Source organism: Chelonoidis abingdonii, chromosome 5, assembly GCF_003597395.2.
Source record: "Chelonoidis abingdonii isolate Lonesome George chromosome 5, CheloAbing_2.0, whole genome shotgun sequence".
Taxonomy (NCBI): domain Eukaryota; kingdom Metazoa; phylum Chordata; order Testudines; family Testudinidae; genus Chelonoidis; species Chelonoidis abingdonii.
The window spans coordinates 88999076-89019896 of record NC_133773.1 but is presented as its reverse complement, the minus strand read 5'-3'; the positions used below and the strand labels follow the sequence as shown (position 1 = coordinate 89019896).

The window sequence follows — 20821 nt, the reverse complement described above, 5'->3', positions numbered from 1 at the left end:
TTAAAAAAAACAAAGTCTGGAGTTTCAAAAGTGTTTTATGCCAAAATAATGGCACAGACATAATAATCTGCAAATATGTTGAGTAAACTTATTTAATTATTTTTATATAGTTGAATATTATATACAATTGTTCTTTAAAGATGAAAACAAAAACTTTCTAAAGTACTAAAGAAACATACTGCTTAAATTCCCAATTCAGTCACATGCAAAGGGACTATTCTCAGATTTTAAAATATATTCAGAAACTAAATCTTATCTTTGCTAGCAATATTCCTAATCATCTATACATGTTTCCCAGTCATGCAGGAAGACATACAAGGTGCAGTGGATGTGGTTTAGTTAGGCCACAGCTTTGTTCTCTTAAATCTGGGAATACCCGGCAAAAACTCAAGCAATGCAGATGATCTTTTTTCCCTTAATCACTTCCACCTATTTGGGAAGACTGCCATCAGCACTTCTCCTTCCCAGCTTGCATCCATCCAATTATTGAGACCCTACTGACCTCCACTCATCTGAGGCAAAGGGGGAGCCTGGAAAAAGGAGAGAGGATGGGTTCTCCCCAGTCTGTCAGATACTGAGTCCCAGTTGTGTGACAGTGTTAGCAATATTCCCTTTCATCAATACTTATTCTCTGTACAAGAACATCCTTAACATAGAGAATGCTGTGCATTCAGTAGTAGATATTGGGTTATTACTCCTTTCTCTCTGTGTAATATTGCATCACTTCTGTTTGTCACAAAGTAGAAGAATAATTGATACTTTTGTTTTCTCTCCCCCTCCGCAGATTAGGGTATTCAGGCCTCCGAACTATTCTGGCACTATTGCACTGGCTCTTTTAGTGTCACTTGTTGGTGGCTTGCTGTACTTGCGAAGAAATAACTTGGAGTTCATCTACAACAAGACTGGCTGGGCAATGGCAGCTCTGGTATGCTAACATTTAATACTGATACATCTTAACATTTCAGTAATATTGTAGCAGTTTCAAATTTTTGTATGTAATGACAAGATGTAAATGCCACTTGCATAGTAATTTAGAAAGTACTGCAGTAATAAGTTTGTCAGGATGAGACAATATTGAATATAGACTGATAATATGAATAGCTTGGCTAAGTCTGATGGGTGGCAAACATTGCTAACTGGGAGGTATATAAACTAAGAATTTACTAATTCGTTAGTTAAAAATAATTAGCTCCAGTGTCGTTGGTGATGAAATATGCTACTGATCACCTGATAATGATGGTGAAATGTTAAGGGAGGTTAGAGAGGCTACAAAACCAGAAAACTCAGTGATGATGGGTGATTTCAACTATCCTCATATTAACTGAATATATGTCATCTTAGTGCATGGTACAGAGAAAAATTTCTAGACACCATAAATGAATGCTTCTTGGAATCCACAAGGGGAGAGAGGCAATTTGTGATTTAGTCGTAAATGGAGCACAGGATCTGTACATAATGTAACTATAGATGAACTGTTTGGTAATAGTGATCAAAATTGAATTAAATTTAGTGTGTTTGGAGGGAGTAAAACACACACCAAAAATAACCCCAGCACAGTAACATTTAACTTCAAAAAGGGAAATGACACAAAAATGAGGACGGACACTAGTGAGACAGAAATTAAAAAGAACAGTCACAACAGTAAAATGCCTGCAAGCAGCATGGAGACCACTTAAAAAGGAATCCTTTAAAATTTGGAAGTGAAATCCTAATGCAGAAAATAGGAAGGAGCAAAAACTTTGGCGGATTAAGTATAATAAGGCAGGCCAAGAAAGAAAATGAGAAGCAACTTTTTAAAAAAAACAAAACCTAACAAAAACTAACCAAAAAAAAAAGTACTTCAGAAGCAGGAAGCCTGTCAAGCAGGCAGCGGGGCCGCTAGTGACAAAGGAGGTCCCAAGGAAAGCAAGCCATTACAGACAAGCTAAATTAATTACTTGCATTGGTCTTCACTGCAGAGGATGTGGGGGAGACACCCACATTAGAGCATTTCATTTTGGGCACCAAATCTAAAGTACTGTCCTGAATTGATGTGTCAACAGAAGAGGTTTTAGAACAAATGGATACAATAAACTTTAATAAGTTGCAGTGACCAGATGGCATTCACTTAAGAGTTCTAAAGGAACTTGAATATGAATTGCAGAGCTACTAGCTGTAGTATGTAACCCATCACTGAAATCAGCCTGCGTACCACATGACTAGAAGGTTGCTAATGTAATGCTGCTTTTTAAAAAGAGCTCAAGAGGTGATCCTGGCAACTGCAGGCCAATGAGCCTAACCTCAGCACCAGGCAAATTGGTGGCCGCTACAGTAAAAAACAAACACCTAGGTAAATATTATTTTTTGGGAAAGAGTCAATGTGACCTTTGTAAAGGAGAGTCATACTTCATCAGTCTATTAGATTTTGAAGGAGTCAACAGGCATGTGGATAAGGATGATCTACTTGAGCTGTGTACTTGGATTTTCGGAGAGCCTTTGCAAGGTCCCACGTCAAAGGCTCTTAAGAAAACCAAGTAGCCATAGGATAAGAGGGAAGATCCTCTCATGGATCAGTATCTGATTAAAAGATAGGAAACAAAAGATAGAAATAATTGGTGAGTTTTCTCAATGAAGAGGGGATCAGTGGGTTTCCCAAAAAATCTGTTCTGGGACTGATGCAGTTCAAGATATTCATTAATGAGCTGAAAAAGGGAATGAATAATTAAGTGATGAACTTTGCAGACAACACCAAATTATTCAAGATAGTTAAATCCAAAGCAGAGAACGAGGAGTTACAGAGGGATCTCACAAAACTGGGTGACTGGGCAGCACAATGGCAAATGAAACTCAGTATTGATAAGTACAAAGTAATGCACATTGGGAAAAATAATTCTTTCTTTCTTGCTTTCTTTCTTTTCTTTCATTATAATATAATGTATGGTAGATTCTCTTTCTTGAGTGGTAATAGCTAATTTAGAACTTGGAGTCACCACGGATAGTTCTCTAAAAACTTCAGCTCAATGCACAGCAGCAGTCAAAAATGCTAACAATACATAATATCACTATCTAAATCCATACATATAATGTCACTATATAAATCTATAGCACTCCTACACTTTGAATATTGTGTCCAGTTCTGGTCTCCCCATCTCAGAGGTTATAGTGGAACAAGAAAGGGTTCAGGGCAGGACAACAAAGATGGTCAGGGATATGGAACAGCTTTCATACAAGGAGAGACTAAAAATATTAGGACTGTTCAACTTAGAAAGAGATGATATGATAGAAGGCTATAACATTGTGAATGGTGTGGAAAAGTGAATAGAAGACTTTTACCTACCTCTTTCCCACAATACAAAAACCATGGGTCACCCAATGATATTAACAGACAGAAGGCTTAATACAAACAAGAGGAACTACTTTTTCACACAACACGCGTTGCCGTGGGATGTAATGATGGCCAAACATATAACTGGGTTAAAAAAAGAACTGGATATGTTCATGGAGGATAGGTCCATCAATGGCTATTAGCCAAGGTGCTCAGGGACAGAACCCATGCTCAGGGCAATCCTAAATTTCTGGCTACCATAAACCAAGAGTAGAAGACACATGTGGATCACTCCCATAATTGCTCTGTTTTGTATGTTTCCCTTAAATATCTGGTATGGGGAGGATACTGGGCAAGATAAACCATGGTCTGACTCAATACTGCAGCTCTTATGTTCTTAACTTGCATTAGTAAAGATGTATTTTAACTAAAAATATTACAAAGCTTTCAAGTGGCCATTATTACTATTGTATTGCCACAACTTTAAAAAAAATGCAAAGGAAGTGGTGGTAAGCTTCAGTAGTTAATGTGGAGATAGCCTTATTATAAAGTTACTCATTCTAAGGGAAATAAAAAAGGTTTTTATAACTATATGAATGAGAAAGTGATCCAAAGAAAAAATATCTATTAATAAATGAGGAAAGGGATAAAATTATGTTTATAAATAGCTGAATAACTCCTTACTTTAAAAATCTGTTTTCAACATAAGAAAGAGAGTAGAAATTTAGATGCTTAATTAAAAGTAGCTTTTGAGAGGGAAAACTCAAGCAGAACCAGTGAGCTGATTTAGATTACCATATTCTAAGACATCAAGGAAATTAACAAACAATTTTATTTTACCTCACACACTTTATTATGGTTCATTAATTTATAATTTGATAGTGCCCAAAAGGCTGTGGGAGGCTTGGCAGAAAACAGTCTCTGCCACACATAGTTTATAATCTCAATTTTAGTTATGACTCAGTGATCGAGCATGGAAAACTATACGTAGAATATGCTGGTAATGGCTCTTCAAACAGTCCAACTTCTTTCCTTGCCAAAACAATGGCACAAATATTGACAGGCGGAAAATTTGAGAGACAGATGCCTATTGCTTAATTTTCAGAGTCACTAAGCGTCAGCAGCTTCCATTGAATCAATCAAAAATGAGAGCTGAAGTTGCCCAGCATCTCTGGAACACTAGGCTACTAGAGGACCCTTGTAGCATTCATTTATATAGAGACGATGTAGCAAGATCTTAAATCAAATTCTCAGTGCACATTCCTCAATCCCAGAAGTATAAATATACAGAGGCATCATCCTTGAATTATGGTTGCTGATAAGAAACTGCAAGTTCCCTTTCCAGACAGGTCTGTTTTATTGCAACAGTGGACAGAAAACCATAAATATGTTCATACATACATTTTTAAAAAGGAAAAAGTGATTGATTATAGCTCGCCCCACATATTTTAGCAAGGAATAGGATGAAGTAACTTAAGGGTTCTAGTTTTGAAATTGGGGCAACTCCTTGTGCTTCATCGTAAAGAGAGATAATGGCTGAAATGGGAACAGAATCTCGGGGTAAAATTCTGGGTCCATTGAAGTTAATGGCAAAACTCCAACTGACTTCTGAGGGGCATCCAAAGTGCCAGTCCCCAATTCTAACACCTTTTGTACCAAAGAAAATTGGACGTGCTGTATTTTGTGCTAATTTCATGTGTTTTATTTCCATATTGCCACCATTTTTATTAAAATAATTATTTTAGGTATACTAATGAGGGAGCCTAAATTTCTGAAGCACTTCAAACTAATTGCTACCGCAGTCCTAATTAAATTCCACAACAAGGATTATTTAAGTTATTGGCCTACTGTAACAACACAACAAAAATAGGTGTTTAAAAAGTAGATTCTAATTCACATTGTGGCAGAAAGTTTTACAAGACAGCAATACGCAATAAATATTTTTTGGTTTAGAACTTGAACCATAAGGATATGCAATCTTTTGAATGGACAAAATGCATCTGTGATACTGGCAGACAAGGCACCAGCTCATGCCAAGATTCTCATGTCTCAAATGAACATGGACAACTACATAGCTGGAATCAGTCTGGCTCACATGTATTGGTAGAGCAGGAATTAGAATTGTAAGAATGTGTTTAGTGTTTAAACTTTTTGGGATGCTTTGAGTTGCTGCATGTATTAATCTCACTTATAAAATCTGTGTTCCACATTGTAAGGTAATATTTAAGCATTTGTATTGTAAGCCTCTATGACTGTGTAAATCACTAGACCGGAGAAAGATATTAACTAGTGTAAAGAGTTGGTCTTCAACAGAAGGTTTTATGTCCTGGCCAATGAGGATGGCCCATCAAACTAGACAAACTATTTTGAAACATTGAAGAGAATAAAATACTTTGTTGCTTGGCTCTTCCCCTTGCACCCCCTCCCCCATGAAGAGAAGTCACACAAGAGAATTCCTCCCATCAGCAGAATTCACTGCTGAGAGCACATAGGGGTGGGGATGAGAGGTGGGGAGGGAATAAAAACCCCTAACAAGAAATCTTGCTGCTTGAAATTAGAGGTGGGGGGGGATGCAAGGTTTTTAAGCATAAGCAGGGGATCCTCAGTTGCTTAGGTGGTTTAACCCTGAAGACCATATAGTGTTTGCTTATTATAGAAGCTACAATTAGCTTTTGAAACTTAAGATTGTAACTCATTTGTGTATATATGTTTACCTGCTTTAACCTTGTGACTATCTCTCTTGATTCCCTTTCCTACTTGATTGGCTACAAGTATTGTCTTTGGTCTGAGATCTAAAGTGCAATTGACCTGGATAAGTGACTGGTCTTTTGGGACTGGAAGTAACCTCAATATTGTTGTGATTTATGGTGTAAGGGACCATCTGTCACAAAGGTATGCTTACCTGAGTGGCAAGACAGATAGGAGTACCCTGGAGGGCTGTCTTGTGACTCCATGTTAAGGTTGTTATAGTGCCTGAGGAGTTTACACTTGGTATTTGGTTGGTGAAATATAAATATAAAACTAACAACCAATTTGAGGTTTGTACCCTGCTTCTTAATAGTCTGCCCTGAGGTTGGTACTCACGCTCTTGAGCCACTGCAGGACAGCTTGACAGCTTCCATATTAAATTTACAGTGTCAGACAGTCTTTTTCTGGAATCAGTGATCTTTTTTATTCTAATTTCCTGTTCCAGTGTTCTCTACACACACATCACCAGCTTGACTTTTTGTTTTGTTTTACTCCATAATTCTGCAGTTATTGTGTCATTATGGCTGAAAACCTATAGTTGAAACAGAGAATTAGTCCAGTACCATGGAAAGCTAGTATTTCAAGACATAAACAAACTCCATTTTTTTAACCTGGGTTTTCTTAGAGAATGTGCAAGATTAAGGAAGTTTAAAAGTCTAAAGATTTTTTTTTCTTGAAATGGTTACATGGTAATCCTACTAGTGATTATCTACACTTAAATTTCTGATCCTGATTTAGTCGTCTTCACTCACATGATTATAAATTATATCATAGATAGATTCCTAGTGTCCTTAACCCTAAGGCCTTTTGTCATTTCAGTCCCATGAGACATGATCAAATCCAAATGTGAAAAGGCAAACGTTGCAATAATATCTTCCTGAGTCTGTAGAAAGACAATTACCATGATTCTCCTTCCATTGATAGCTTTGCTAAGCAGTAATAGAGTGAATTTAACAAGATTTTTCTAAATTGTACTAGTGATATTCCTAACCCTTTTGGCAGGCGTGAATCTGAAAAGAATCTGATTAATTTTATCCAGCTGCTGCTTGGCAACACTATGATCAGTAGCAGAGTCAAATATTGGATATATTCACAGAAGATGAAGACCAATGATGGATACCAGGAATGTGAGAGAGTACTAGAGACCACTCTCCTCCCCATAGTCCTTGTAGGAGAGGCTTGAGGGGGGAAAAAGAGTAAGGGGGCCCTCTTCTCCCCCCCTTTACAGCAGCCTTAGAAAGTAATCTTTGCAATCATAAGAACTGTACATTTTATTTTTCTTAATCATATTTTGATAGACAAATATAAAAAGCTATGATGGCTTATGACTTGCCCTGGTGAGTGAATTTTGTCAAACTGAGTATGTAATTACGTACATATAAGCAAAGTGGTTAGTGACTACATAAACAACAACATACAACAGCATATAGCTGGCTAATACATACTGCTAATACTGTATCTAATGACAATCAGTTTTGCATGTGTAGCTAACACATTGATGAAGACAAAAATGATTGAGGTGATAGCTCAGTCTCTTCTTCCTTATCCCATCCAAATTACTTTTTTACTGGTTTGGTTTTGTTCTATGCTGTATCTAAACATAAATCTTCATCCTGCAATGGGATCTTCCAGGACTGATCCAAACAATTGCCTGGGATCCCTTTGACTTCAGTAGAACTCCACATGAACAAATATTTTTACATTAGCAGATCCTTTTGCAGGATTAGGACCTTGGGTTGCAAGCTCTCTAGGGCAGATACAAGTTCTTGTCTATGTTTTATAAATGCTTAGCACACTTTAGGCACTATATAAATATTAATGATGTATATACATCTTAAAGTGCATTGTAGTTATGCATTTTGGTATTTTTATTTGGTGCTTAATAAATATTAAAACAGTCAACTACATTTTCATAAAAGGCCTTGAAAAGGGAATGTTAAGATGGCAATAGACAGTGTCTAGATAAGTGTGTTGCGTCATGCCTAAATTGTCCCTTACAAAAGTGCAGAAGCAGTTATGAAGCATATAAATAATTAGTAAACATTTTCAGAAGTAGTCTGTCTTGTGCACATTTTTCTCTTTAGGACATTTAAAAGCTAATTTATTTGGGGCAACCTGGCAACAGATAAAACATCTGCAGAAGGCTCTCACTTGAGATGGGAAATTTGGCAGTTATGCCTGGTCACCATTGACAGCCCTTTTTGAATCTGATGCAGAGCTGAAGAGGGAACGGAGCTAATTTCAAACAGTAGTTTTTGCAACTCTGCTTAAATCAAAAAAATATAGTTAACAGTTTTTCATACTGCCTTTTGCAAATGCCTACTCCAAGGTCCAGTAGGATCTTCAAAAAGGAGACGTGAATTTGTTATTTGTTGGGACTTTTGTTGTGATGTGTGTGAGGCTTTTTTTTAAGAACATTTAAATTATTCTTCACACTAAGCCATATCCTTCCTTGAAGCCATTTTTATACTACACAGACTTTAAAATTATTGAATCAGATCTTTCCAGTGTGAAAAATTGCATTAAAGGAGTTAAACTTTTTTTCTTAACTTACTCTGGAGGGGGTTGGATGTGTGAAAGTGATCTCCTGGTTTGTATGGTTTCTTACAGTAAGTAGGAAGGTAGTCCTAAGATGCTGACTTTGCCAGTCAGACTTATCCAGAATCAGCTGTGTATAAAACTAAAGAGAGGAAAAAATACATATTTTTGATTTACATCTGTGCTGTATTATCCTTCATAATGGAAGGATATAGGGATGTTCTGTTGTCACTTACAAAGGTCATTTGGATTTTCACTTTGTGTATTGGAGCAGAATTTGACCTAAAATCTTCTTTTCTTAATAATTTGAGAAGCACGATCATTTTAGAATAACAGTAGAACATAATTATAAAAGTCTTATTTTGTTTGTTAGCACATAGTTTGCAGGTTCTGACTCAGTAGAAGTTGAGTGGCTTATCATCAGAAGTCTCAATTAGATTTTATTTGATTGATTTGTTCTATAATAACTGTATACACTTACAACCTCTCCATGTTTTGCTTTTGTTTCCCAGATCTTTTTGTTTTAATTTGAGAGTGACAAATAAGTAGGATTTTTTTTTAACATTTCAGTTAGGGGAGAAGGGGGAAACAACAACACAGAAATTAGTAATTCCAGTGACAACCAGCAAATGGCAAAAAAATAAAACATTGCCTGGCACACACAAGGGCTTTCAGAGCCACTAAGGTTGTCTACAGTGCAATGTAAGCCATTGGTCAGTGAAACTTGAGTCAACTTACCTTGGGTTAGAAAACCCAGGGCTTGCGTGTTTACACTGAGTGTTAACCCTAAGTTAAGAATTTTCTAACCTGAACTTGAACCTGGGACTCTGGCATCCCCACTGCAATACTTAGAGCTGAGTCAAACCAACCATATCCCAGACTCCCTAGCATCCACCTGAAATGTATTCATTCTAGCCCTTTGACCATGGTGCACTGTGGGAAAACCAGACTGTCCACCCTGCACATTACAGCAAGCTTGAACAGCCTACCAACACATTCTGCCGGGCAGTCATTTTTGGTCAATGACAGCTACCAGAGCCAGAAACAGGGAGTCACTTTCTGAAGAATTTATCTTGCTTGTGTGTTCATTCCTGTGTCAGGAAATGGGCAGAGCTTCTGTGAAACGCTGATGAACATTTCAGCAGCATTTTCTGATCCACCAGAGGCACCTGACACAACTTATGAGGGAGCAGGAGGAGGAGAAGGCAGAGGAAGAGGAATGCTGAAACTGGCTGATGCTTCTCAATATACTTGGTACAGTCTCCGATGGCCCCTGTGTATACCATGCTTCTGGAGCAGAGCCACAAGCATAGACTGGTGGGATCATATCATCACGCAGACCTGGGATGACCAACAGTGGGTCTAGAACTTTTGCATGAAGAAAGCTACATTTCTGGAGATTTGTGAGCAGCTTGTCCTGACCCATTAGCACAAAGACACATGCATGAGGCCATCTCTGCCAGTCCAGAAGCCATGCTATAGCCGAATGCAAGCTGTTGCAGATCACTTTGGTGTTGGAAAGTCAACTGTGGGTAAAACTGGTTGTGGAGGTTTCTGAGGCAATTAGGTGTGTGGTTTACCCCAAGTGGCAGGCATAAAAGACATGCCTGAAGTAATTGCCGGCTTTGAGAGAATGAGGTTTCCAAACTGCTCTGGGGCCATTGATGGGACTTGTGTGCCCATAGTTTGCCCTCCTCAAGGAGCGCAGAAACTGCAAGAGTGCTATTCCATTGTTATGCAGGCCCTTGAGAACCACAGGGTGTAATTTATGAACATCTCCATAGGTTGCACTGGAAAAGTGCTTAATGCCAGGGTTTTTCACTGATCAGGAGTCTACATACATGGACAAGCTGGGACACTGTTCCCACCAAATTACATTATCATAAATGGAGTTACTGACCACGCCATTATTCCCCCTTTTGCCTTGGTTTTAAAACCATACCCTGATTTTAGAGGCCCTGGCAAAAGATGGTTTAATTACACTCTCAGCAGGTGCAGAATAGTTGTTGAATGTGCTTTTGGCAGATTGAATTCCCATTTAAGATGTTTACAGACCTATTTGGATGCCAGTGTCATCAGTGCTGTCTGCATCACTATGGCTTGCTGTGCTCTTTGCAGTGTTTGTGAAGCCAGAGGTGAACCATTTCCCCCTGAATGGAGCTATGACAGTGAGTGCCCTCTGAATGGGTACACTCAGCCACAAACTGCTCCCAGGCAACAGGAGACAGGGATGCTTTGTGCTCCTTCATTATGGACTTGCATGGCTCAATGGAAGAAGGGAAATAGCACATTTATGAATGTCCTCAAGGGGGGTATGGGAACTCATTGATTGTGTGGAGGAGTAGGGTGCTTGGGGATGTGTGGGGGGGGGTTAGTGCCATGCAATGTATTTAAGAATTGCATGGCCACTTACGAAATAGGGGTTGGGAGGTTATTCACAGTAAGGATTGATCTAAGGAAGTGATTGAAGTATGAATTTTTATAGGTAATTATATTGAGGGATAATTTTTGCATACTAATTCCTAATTGTCCCTAATCATGTGTTTACCTTTATTATTTTGAATGCACATCATATGATGTGAAGCAGTCAGAGAAATAAATTTTCTTGATTTAAATAAAAAAAAACAACTTTATTTATAAACATATTAGAAAAGTACAATATTTACCCATTCCCGGGCAGGCCATTACCACACCAAAATCCCGGTAACAACAGAACCTTACAGAAAATAAAAACATAAATAAAAACCCAAAGTGCATGAAAAAGTGCAAACAACGAAACCATGTACAAGACACAGGCCCCCTACTGTGGCATGTCCCCAGGCCAACTATTCTCAGAGTCAATGCGTCAGGGAGGCAGGCAGGGTTAGGTGCCCCCCAGCAGCTGGCCTGGGTGGGGAGTGAAAGGGGCAGGCAGGGAGGAGACCTGTGGGGAAATCACGAGTCCTTCCCTTTAGCTTGTGATACTTCAGTATGGGGAGGCACCAGTCGGCTATGCCTGTTCTCCTTTCTCTTCTTTTCCTAACTTGCCATGTATGTGGTACTGTGGGAGGGAGGTCAATATGGAGGGCTGCATGGGGCAAAGCTGCCCTGCCCAGACATTCATGGGGCCCAATTGCATGGGCCACCCAGCTATGGAGTCTTCCAAGCTGCTTCTGGACTGCCGCACAGGGTAGCATGCAGGGGACTCAATCTGTGTTGTGGGTGAGGCAGCAGGAGCTGTTACTTGTGCAGTCATTAGTGATATGAGCCACTCATTATTTCTGCTGAACTCTGTCCTGCTCCCTTATCCACCATTCCTGTTCCTGGAACTATGAAGCAAATGCCTGCTCCATGCTGAAACCCTGTCCTCATGCTGTGCAGCCAACCTGAGCCTTTCCTCTTGCCTTGCATCATGCTGTCCCTCTGGCTTTGGTACTGGACCTGCTTCTTGGCTCTCTCCAAAACTTCAACCATAAATTCATCATGGAAACATTGCCTCTTGGAACAGTCCATGAAGCTACATTGGCCGATTTCTGCTTCAGGGTGGGCAAAGCTGAGGAGGTACTGCAGCCAGCAAAGGTTGAAGGGCCTGGAACAGGACAAAACACAGCAGGTTATTGTCTCAAATAGCTTACTGCAGCAACTCAGAAAAAAATAATTGTGGAATTTCAAGGACATAAAATGATACTTTTACAAACTGAACTTTAATATATTGCAAGAAGGATGCGACAGAGCACAGAAGCTCCCTGGACACAGCCTGGTTAATCACAATGAAAGAATTGTAGGCCCAATGGTAAGTTAAAAAATGCAAAGCTGCATTTTTTTATTTTAGAAGATTGCAAAACTACTTAGGTTTGGGTGGCAGAGCTAGGGGAGACTTCTGTCAGTGGCAGTGCTATAAAAGCTTTTTGTACGATTTCAGGCCTTCCACATTTTGGAGGACATAACGGTGCTTGTGGTGCCCAACTGGCAAAGGGAGATGTTACTCCAAGCTGCTGGTGGGAAACCTGCAGGGTATGCAAGTGAAGAATTCAAACATATAGTGACTGAACAGCATAGCTATGAGTAGTGTGGTATAGTCAGCTGCCAAGGTGGCCCATGAAAATATGCCCTTCCCTGAAATATGACTACCTATCTGGAGTTCCTGCTTCAGAAAAAAAGTTATCAGCACTCAGCTGTAAGCCCAGGATTGGGTCAGAATTCATGAGGGAATCAACAGGATGATGTGTTAGCTTCAACATGCCTTAACCTGTTATGACTACATGTAAACATGTTGAAATCCAAAGCCTTCCTCCTCCTCACCTTCAGCACATTGCTGGAGAAAATTTCAAACCATAATCATATTTGGAACAAATGATTTTGTCACCTCTTGACTGCATGGACTACCTGTAACTGAAATGGACTAGATTTATGAACGCAGCATATTTCCGCAAACACACTCACAGAGTTCACTGTTTGCAGGCAGCTCAATAGACTGTAGATGGTTACAAAGGCACTTATCTACAGGCATGACAATGTTTTATTATTTTTAGAAACTGCAATGGCCCTAGCAAAAATCTGTGTCTTTCTGGTAAAAATACATTTTAATTATGTTTACTATTTTCATGTCCCAGTCACCATTTTGAACTCCATGTGGTGGGGATGGGGATGGGGGTGGGTGCCGCCGGGCTGCTGGCATACAGTCTGCCATTAGTGGATACATGCTGCTAGCTGGTGAGTCTCAGAATTTGCACTGGTTCATAGAGTGGAAATCCCTCCCATTGCTCTATTATAAACATAAAAATGGAGCCAGAAATTTACCGAGCTCAGAAGTGGCTTCTGTCCAGTCTGTGTCTGTTGCAGGCTCTGCAGTGTGCTGTTCCTTTGGGGGGAGAGGCGGGTTAGATCAGCTCCTCTAGGTATGTACCCAGAATCCTCTGCTGCCGGCTCACATCAGTCCCTATGCTTATTTTCTGGTACTCAGTCTTGAGCCACTTAATCTGCTCCTTGCACTGGTCACCGGTCCAGTAAATTTGAGAAACTTCCAGCTTCTTCATTATTTGCTAGTATGCATAGTCATTTCTGTTACTCCTAACAAAGTCCACAGTTTTGCTGGCCTTGCACCAGAGATTAGGCTGTGCTCCCATGACTATGAAGCAGCACAATTTGCAAAAGACTACTTCTGTTCAATTTCCATTGCAAACACCGAAGACTCTGATGGTGTTTTTAGCTCAGTGGTCAGAAGACAATGGAGGGGTTAATGCTGGCTCGCTGAGTGGCTGCAGTACACCAAGCGTGGTTGCTTCCATCTTCAGCAGAGTAGATTTAGGATTCTTGGTATAGAGAGGGTGTCATAAACAGATAGCTCAGGGTTAATGTCTCTTTCACCTGGAAAGGGTTAACAAACAACACCTGACCAGAGGACCAATCAGGAAACAAGATACTTTCAAATAGACTGTTTGATTTTTTTTCCAGTTTGGCCTCAAGGGGATTGAGTTCTGTAACTCACCAGGAATTGTGGGGGGCGAAGGGTTCGTTTCAGATAACTAGGGGAAGGAAATGCTTTATTCCCCTTTGTTGTAAGACTCAAGAAATCTGAGTCTTGGGTCCCCAGGGAAGGTTTTGGGGACAGAGTGGATATCAGACACCTGGAATTTCTGGTTTGTGGCAGCACTACAGGATCTAAGCTAGGTAATTAAGCTTAGAGAAATTCATGGCTTAGTATCTCATTTTCTGGACTTCTGAAGGTTCAGATTTGGGCAAGATACTATCGAGGGCCAAGGAAGTTTGGCCCATGGTGTGGTGGGATTACATTTTTGCAGAACTCCCAGGGACCTAATCAGCAAGGCTATGTCTACACTGAAAGTGATAGGGCTCGACCTTGCATCAGGACTGACCTGGACATAGACCTTGCATGTTGCAGGGTTCTGGGACCCTGGGTAGCTGATGATTTGTGAATGGAAGGAGGTTAGGCTTGAGCCTAACTTGGGCAATTAATTGATCTTTGATTATTAGTGATGGGATGTTAGATGGGATGGGATCTGAGTTACTACAGAGAATTCTTTCCTGGGTGCTGGCTGGTGAGTCTTGCCCACATGCTCAGGGTTTAACTGATCGCCATATTTGGGGTCAGGAAGGAATTTTCCTCCAGGGCAGATTGGCAGAGGCCCTGCAGGTTTTTCGCCTTCCTCTGCAGCGTGGGGCACAAGTCACTTGCTGGAGGATTCTCTGCACCTTGAGGTCTTTAATCCACGATTTGAGGACTTCAGTAACTCAGACATAGGTTAGAGGTTTGTTCCAGGAGTGGGTGGGTGAGATTCTGTGGCCTGCATTGTGCAGGAGGTCAGACTAGATGATCATAATGGTCCCTTCTGACCTTAAAGTCTATGAGCCTGAGGGTGAGCCCAATCTGACATTGCAGTATAGACATACTTTATGAAGTGCTGGTCAGAGAGCTCATACACTGTAAATGAGCTACCCTTTGCTTATGCACCACAACTCTCTGGCCTTGAACTGTCTGTCCTCAGCTACAGCCGCTTATGAGTGGTTAACTACTACTTAGAAATTGAGTACAGCCCTTGCAACTGCATAGCTTTTATGGCTTCCATGAGACACAGAGGCAAATTTGAGCTGAATAGAACTGATGGCTTTTCTGAAAAAAGAATAGTTGTAAAATGAGTTTGTAAATTATTGAATATAGAAGAAATTAGAAGATAATACCTTGATGCATCTGAGTCACCCCTTGATTTAAAAATAGACACAAATGCTATTAACACTTGTATTTCTCAAAGTTCATGTATGCATCATTATTTTTTATTATTCCTGTGCTATTGATGGCACCAGTATCTGCAGTATTCTGTTTGTTCTTAACCTACTAGGGACTCTAGTGAGTTGCTTTGTATTGTGTAAGCACACAAGAATTTTAATTAACTTCAAAAGGCACAGAAATTGGTCTTTCAAGCCTGTGGCAGTTTTTAATAACCTCATTGATAGTTGGTACTTTTTACAGTGCTACTTGTTAAACATAGCCAGTACCTCTTGTACAAAGTGACACAGCAGGCCTAAATTATGTGGCAAAACCCCCAAAATATGTGGGAGGGCCGAGAATAGAAAAAAGAACTTTCCTTACAATCCCTAACAGCCTGCTTCTGCTATAGACCTTCTTCCTCTGTCAAGCCAAAGGGGATGGGCTTGGATACACTCAATGAAGCCACACCAGGTGCACAAGTATAACCGATTTTATTGCCAAAGTATAATAAGCTTCCCAGCCTTCATGCATTACTAAATACGTTCTTTTCAGCAAGCAAGCAAGGAACCAAGCAAGAATCAATGCTTACACTCCCCTGGCTATGAACAGTCCTGGACCCTCCAGCCTTGTCACTGAGGGCTCGTAGCAGGTGCTGCTCCAGTGTGGGGAATTCCTGGACACTCACAAGGCCTAGGTCCGAAGGTGAAACTGTTTTTCTAAAGCAATCCTCATAGCCATTTTTATCACCATCTCCTTCTAAGGGGCGGTGGGGGCGTGTATTCACACACAAGCAGGCTCTGGCAGGAAACACTGCTGCTCTCTATTCCCACACTCAACACTCTCTGGCCTTCCTTATCTCTTTACTTGTTTATTCAGTCAAGTGGCCGCAAGCCAGCCCCGCCTGTCAAAGCCAGTTCACTATAGCTCCCCCTGAACTATGCTGTAACAACAGCCCAAGGTAACTTGTGGTCAGCCCCAACAATATCACAGACCAAGTTAGCTCAGCCTGCCAAGCTCCCAAGGGGAGAGGAGGTTCCTGAGAGTCCAAAATGGGCAGGGCTATGCCTAAGGCAACTGCTGGGAAAGTTTGCCAAAGCAGAGTCCCGGGTCTGCTGGAGCTTAGTATAGGTATGTTCCCAGCTGACCAGCTCTTAGAGTCTTCAAGGGAAAAGCAGCCCACCCTGATCTACTTCTACTCTTGCTAAACTGTCCTGGTTCTATTTTGACAGAGCTCCTAAGATGCACAGGAGGCAGACATTTTGCATACAGATTGTTCCACAGATGGACGAGAATGCAAATATAAATATGTAAGACAATTCACAAATTACTGTGTTATTCAGTGGGAGGGAGAAACCTGGAAAGCTATAATTCTGGCACAGACCTATGAATGATAGTGGAGAGTAAATTAGATAAACCCGTAGGTGTATTTGAAAATCCTATCTGCAAATTGTACAGCCATATAGAAACAAAGAGGCCAATGTGATTTGGAGCTGCATAATCAGAAGTATCAAATATAAACGTATAATATTTATAAATATTATACAAGTGTGCTTGGAATGTAGTATTCTGTTTGTATATTTTACAAAGTTTGAAGCATATAAATGCCAATGATAAAAAGAATTTAGTGACACATGGGTTGTGGCAGTAATGGCATGAATATAAAGGGAAAAATGAGCCTGAATATCAAGGAAAAAATTACTGAAAGAGAGATCCATAGGCGTATTGAATGGTCAGTTAAGGGAAGGGTGGAAGCCCTGTCTTTGGGACATTTAAACCTAGACTAGACAAAAAGCCCTAAAAAATATGCTGTAGAAAACAAAGCTATATTGATAAGGGACTAGATGGCTTTTCCATCTCAAATTTCCATGATACAGTTTCACAGTGAAACCATTTTATGCTTACATTTATGTTTATCAGATTTTTCACTCATTGCTTCAGATTTATACATGAATGATTAAAATTACTTATTCAATAGGATAAGCACATTAAGCATCCTGGGTGTTGTAAAATATTCTAGACATTCTAACATTGGAGTCAAATTTTAAGTTGCCATGGCTTGCCTGTGTTAGCCAAAGTTCCCTGCTTGGTGAAAAAAAAGTGAAGGAAAAGTGATATTTTAATCTATACAGAAAGAAGACATGGTAGGCATGTACAGTATTCTGCTATACATTGTTCTCCTGAGATTCATGACCCTTATTGTGTTGTTTCTGATGTTGTATAATAGCCCAATGCTGCCTCATTTTTGTGTACATAAGTCAAGGCCACAAGATTTAATTATTTCAAAAGTCTGGCTTTGACCCCCCAATAATGCTTTTGCCAAGATTTATATTTGTAGGCTATGCATCCATTTTCACTAGAAATGGTCTGTAAAGTGAGACTTTACATAGTCTGCACCAGATTCTGGATCATCTTGCCTCGTTATTTGTCAGATTCAGCCTTTGCTGGGTAACAAAGAAACATTTTGAATCATTCAACTCTTAAATTAAACCAATATTGTGTCAACTTGGTTTTTATTAAGAAAGAATAAATTTTAATTTTAATTGGAAATAAAACAGCTAGAAAGAAACAAAACATGCACATTCTTCCATTGGAATCTGTTCAGGGAGTGGATATCCCTTGAGTGGCTCTTCTCCTTCCTGCATGCACCACCTTCTTCCTCATTTGGACCCAATAGAAGGCATTGTAAAGGCCTGGATACACACTGAGGGAGTGAGTGGAGACCAGGTATACCAGGGAAGAGTGAGCAGGCTAGGAGGCCGGCCATGGGAATGGATAATCCAGAGCATAGTACATTGAAATGTAAATTTCATTATTGAGAGGGGCCATTTGGGTGAACCATCATTTTATTAATATTTCCTCATTTAATAAATTTTAGTTCAGTTATTGCGAATAAGTTGGTCTACATTTGAAGAAAAAATTATCTTATGGACTTCTTTGTGTTGGAAATTACTACATTGTGAGGAGGTATATTTCTGTATTTCTATAACAGTTAACAAGGACTAGAGATCTGTGGTTTAGCTTTCAGTTGAGAGATTTGTTCAGAAAAATTTAAAATATAAAAAATATTTTACTCTATATAAATTAAATTATATTGTCCTCCAATGTCTTTCTCACCCCCCTTTTGTGTTCTTATCCTCAATCTCAACTTCCTTGTTATCTTCATGTCTTAAAAACATTTGCTAGCTCCTGCATGACTCAGAGGAATCGCAATAGAAATCCCTTGGCAGCATGCATTAGCAGGACATGAAAATAACTGTTGATTTTCTTTCTTCAGCAATAGAAACATAGTAGCCCCCTGACTTCAACATCTGATACAGAGAGGTGCTGAGCACTAGAAACTGGATGAAGCCGTGTTAGGACTTAATTAATAGCAATAAACTTTGGCTTGATATACATTTATATCTACAATTTGATAAAATATTTGAAAAAGCCCTTCACATAGCTAAGATTATTAGCAAAAATGTGGCTCTTATTTATTTTGGCTAAACATTTTTTAAAGTGTATTATGTTCTGTTACACTCTCCTGAACCAGTCTTATATTTTAATAAGGGCCTGATCCTGCATGTTTTTAACTTTAAGTACTGTGAGTAGCACTGATGAAGTCAGTGACGGAGTGAGGGTCTAATTCTTTGATGAGCTTCTTGCTTTAATTCTTGTAGAATGTTATGTCCCCTTATTTAATCATTGTCATTCAGCCAAGCTATGCATACTTAGGTCATGTGCGGAATGTCCATGCTGAGAACATAGGAGACATGTTTAGACTTTGCTGTTTTCTTGTTAATCCAAGGAGCAATTCTGCACTATCTTCTTTTTCTCTTTTTATATAGCATCAGTGATTACTGATATGACAATGACTTTTATTCTACAGATTCTGAAGCATTGCCTTCTGCAAGAAGTAATGCACATTACATTTTTCTTAGATTCCAAGCGTAACTTCACAAGTCCCTTCCTATAGGGAATTTTGTTTTTCTATAGACTCCATCATAGTTCTTTGTCACAGGTATGTTAATCAGAGTTCCATAGGAGATGTATCTAATTATTTCTGAAAATAGGGATGGAGCTTTCTTTCAGGAACATTTGTGGTGGCAACTCTTTCCATGGCATTCCATAAACCTGGAATCAAAGTTGTGTGCTAAGCATTGGCCTGAAATCTGTTGTACTAGGTTGTACTGAGGTGACTTGAAGAAAACTTGTATATTTTTCTAAGGGCTTGTGCACACTTACAGCACTATAGTATTGCAGCAGTGCTACTGGTAGTACTAGGCTGATGATAGAGCTGCTTCTGTCAGTGTAGGTTCTCCGTCTACCTGAGAGACGGCAGCTATGTTGACAGGAGAAGCACTCCCATTGTTATAGCACTATCACCACTTGAGGTTAGGTCGGTATGTGACACTACACCCCATATTTGTCATAGTAATATTATGATATGATTGTGGTATAATTATAATGCATTTTACACAAGATGGATCATCTAAGGTGTCATTGGAAAGTTATGATTTGCTGAATGATTATTCTGTGTGAATGCATATATCATTTTTGTATCTGACGTTATAAATATTGACTATGTATTTCTTATCTGTATTTCAGTGTGACACCCACTAGGCAAAATGCTTCCAGCCTAGATGGCTGGTTATAAAGGACTATTGAGGGTAATGGGCCATTAGGAAAAAACAGTAGGCATTAGAAGAAGCTTATCCCCACCAGGTGAGCCTTCCTGAGAATGCTCCAGATAGCCTATAAATAAAGGCTGAATTTTCCATACCCCTGAGCAATATAGTTATACTGATATTTTTTAATGTACACTAGGCCTAAGAGGAGTAAGAAATTTACAGTGAGCCCTTCTTTAGCCAAATAGGCTCGTTTCCCCCTGGAGCTACTCAATTACCCCAAGGAGGCACGGAAGACAGGAAGACGGGTACCAAACTTTTATTCTCGGTCAGCTGAACGGGTGCTTCTTTCTTGGCTAGTGCCAAAGGAAGAAGACACACCTTACTGGCTCAGAACGTCCAAACATGGGGCGGGTGGAACACAGAACTGGTTTACCTCCTGGTTACCACAATAGGTTGGCTACAAGTAAGGAGGTTTCCTCTTTGCTATATTTTTTATTGTAACCCTATTAACTCCTAGCTGCCTTTGCTCCCGTGTTTAGTGGCACTATTTTTATAACGTATGGCTAATCAAATGTATATCAACGAATGATGCGCACTGTATCAGCCAATAAAAACTAAAGGACTGGGGGGTTGAAGCTCTCAAAAACGCTTTTACGGGGGGACTGTAGAGCAAAAGGGAATTTGCTAACTCTTTGATTATGGCAATCCTCTCTGCTTATAATCCCAGTATCATTTCCAGTTAATCTTTTGCAGGTATGTTAACCGCCTCTCCTTACGATTGACACGTAGGGCAAATACACTAGGGAGCAAAGAAATGCATAACAGATCCAACTTATCTACATAAAGGAATTCAAGAAATGTATGGACTGACGGAGAGTTTGCACGGTAAAGATTTGTAACCTAGTATAAAAAGGC

General features: G+C 39.7%; 1 protein-coding gene across 2 annotated transcripts in view; it reads left to right on the top strand.

The window, feature by feature from the left end:
* Positions 1–20821, top strand: part of TUSC3 (tumor suppressor candidate 3) — a 308021-nt gene that overhangs the window by 134090 nt on the left and 153110 nt on the right. For both annotated transcript variants that reach the window (XM_075066435.1, XM_075066436.1), the window contains exon 5: positions 785–925. In XM_075066435.1, the coding sequence (XP_074922536.1) occupies positions 785–925 (141 nt within the window). The remainder of the gene's footprint in view (positions 1–784; positions 926–20821) is intronic.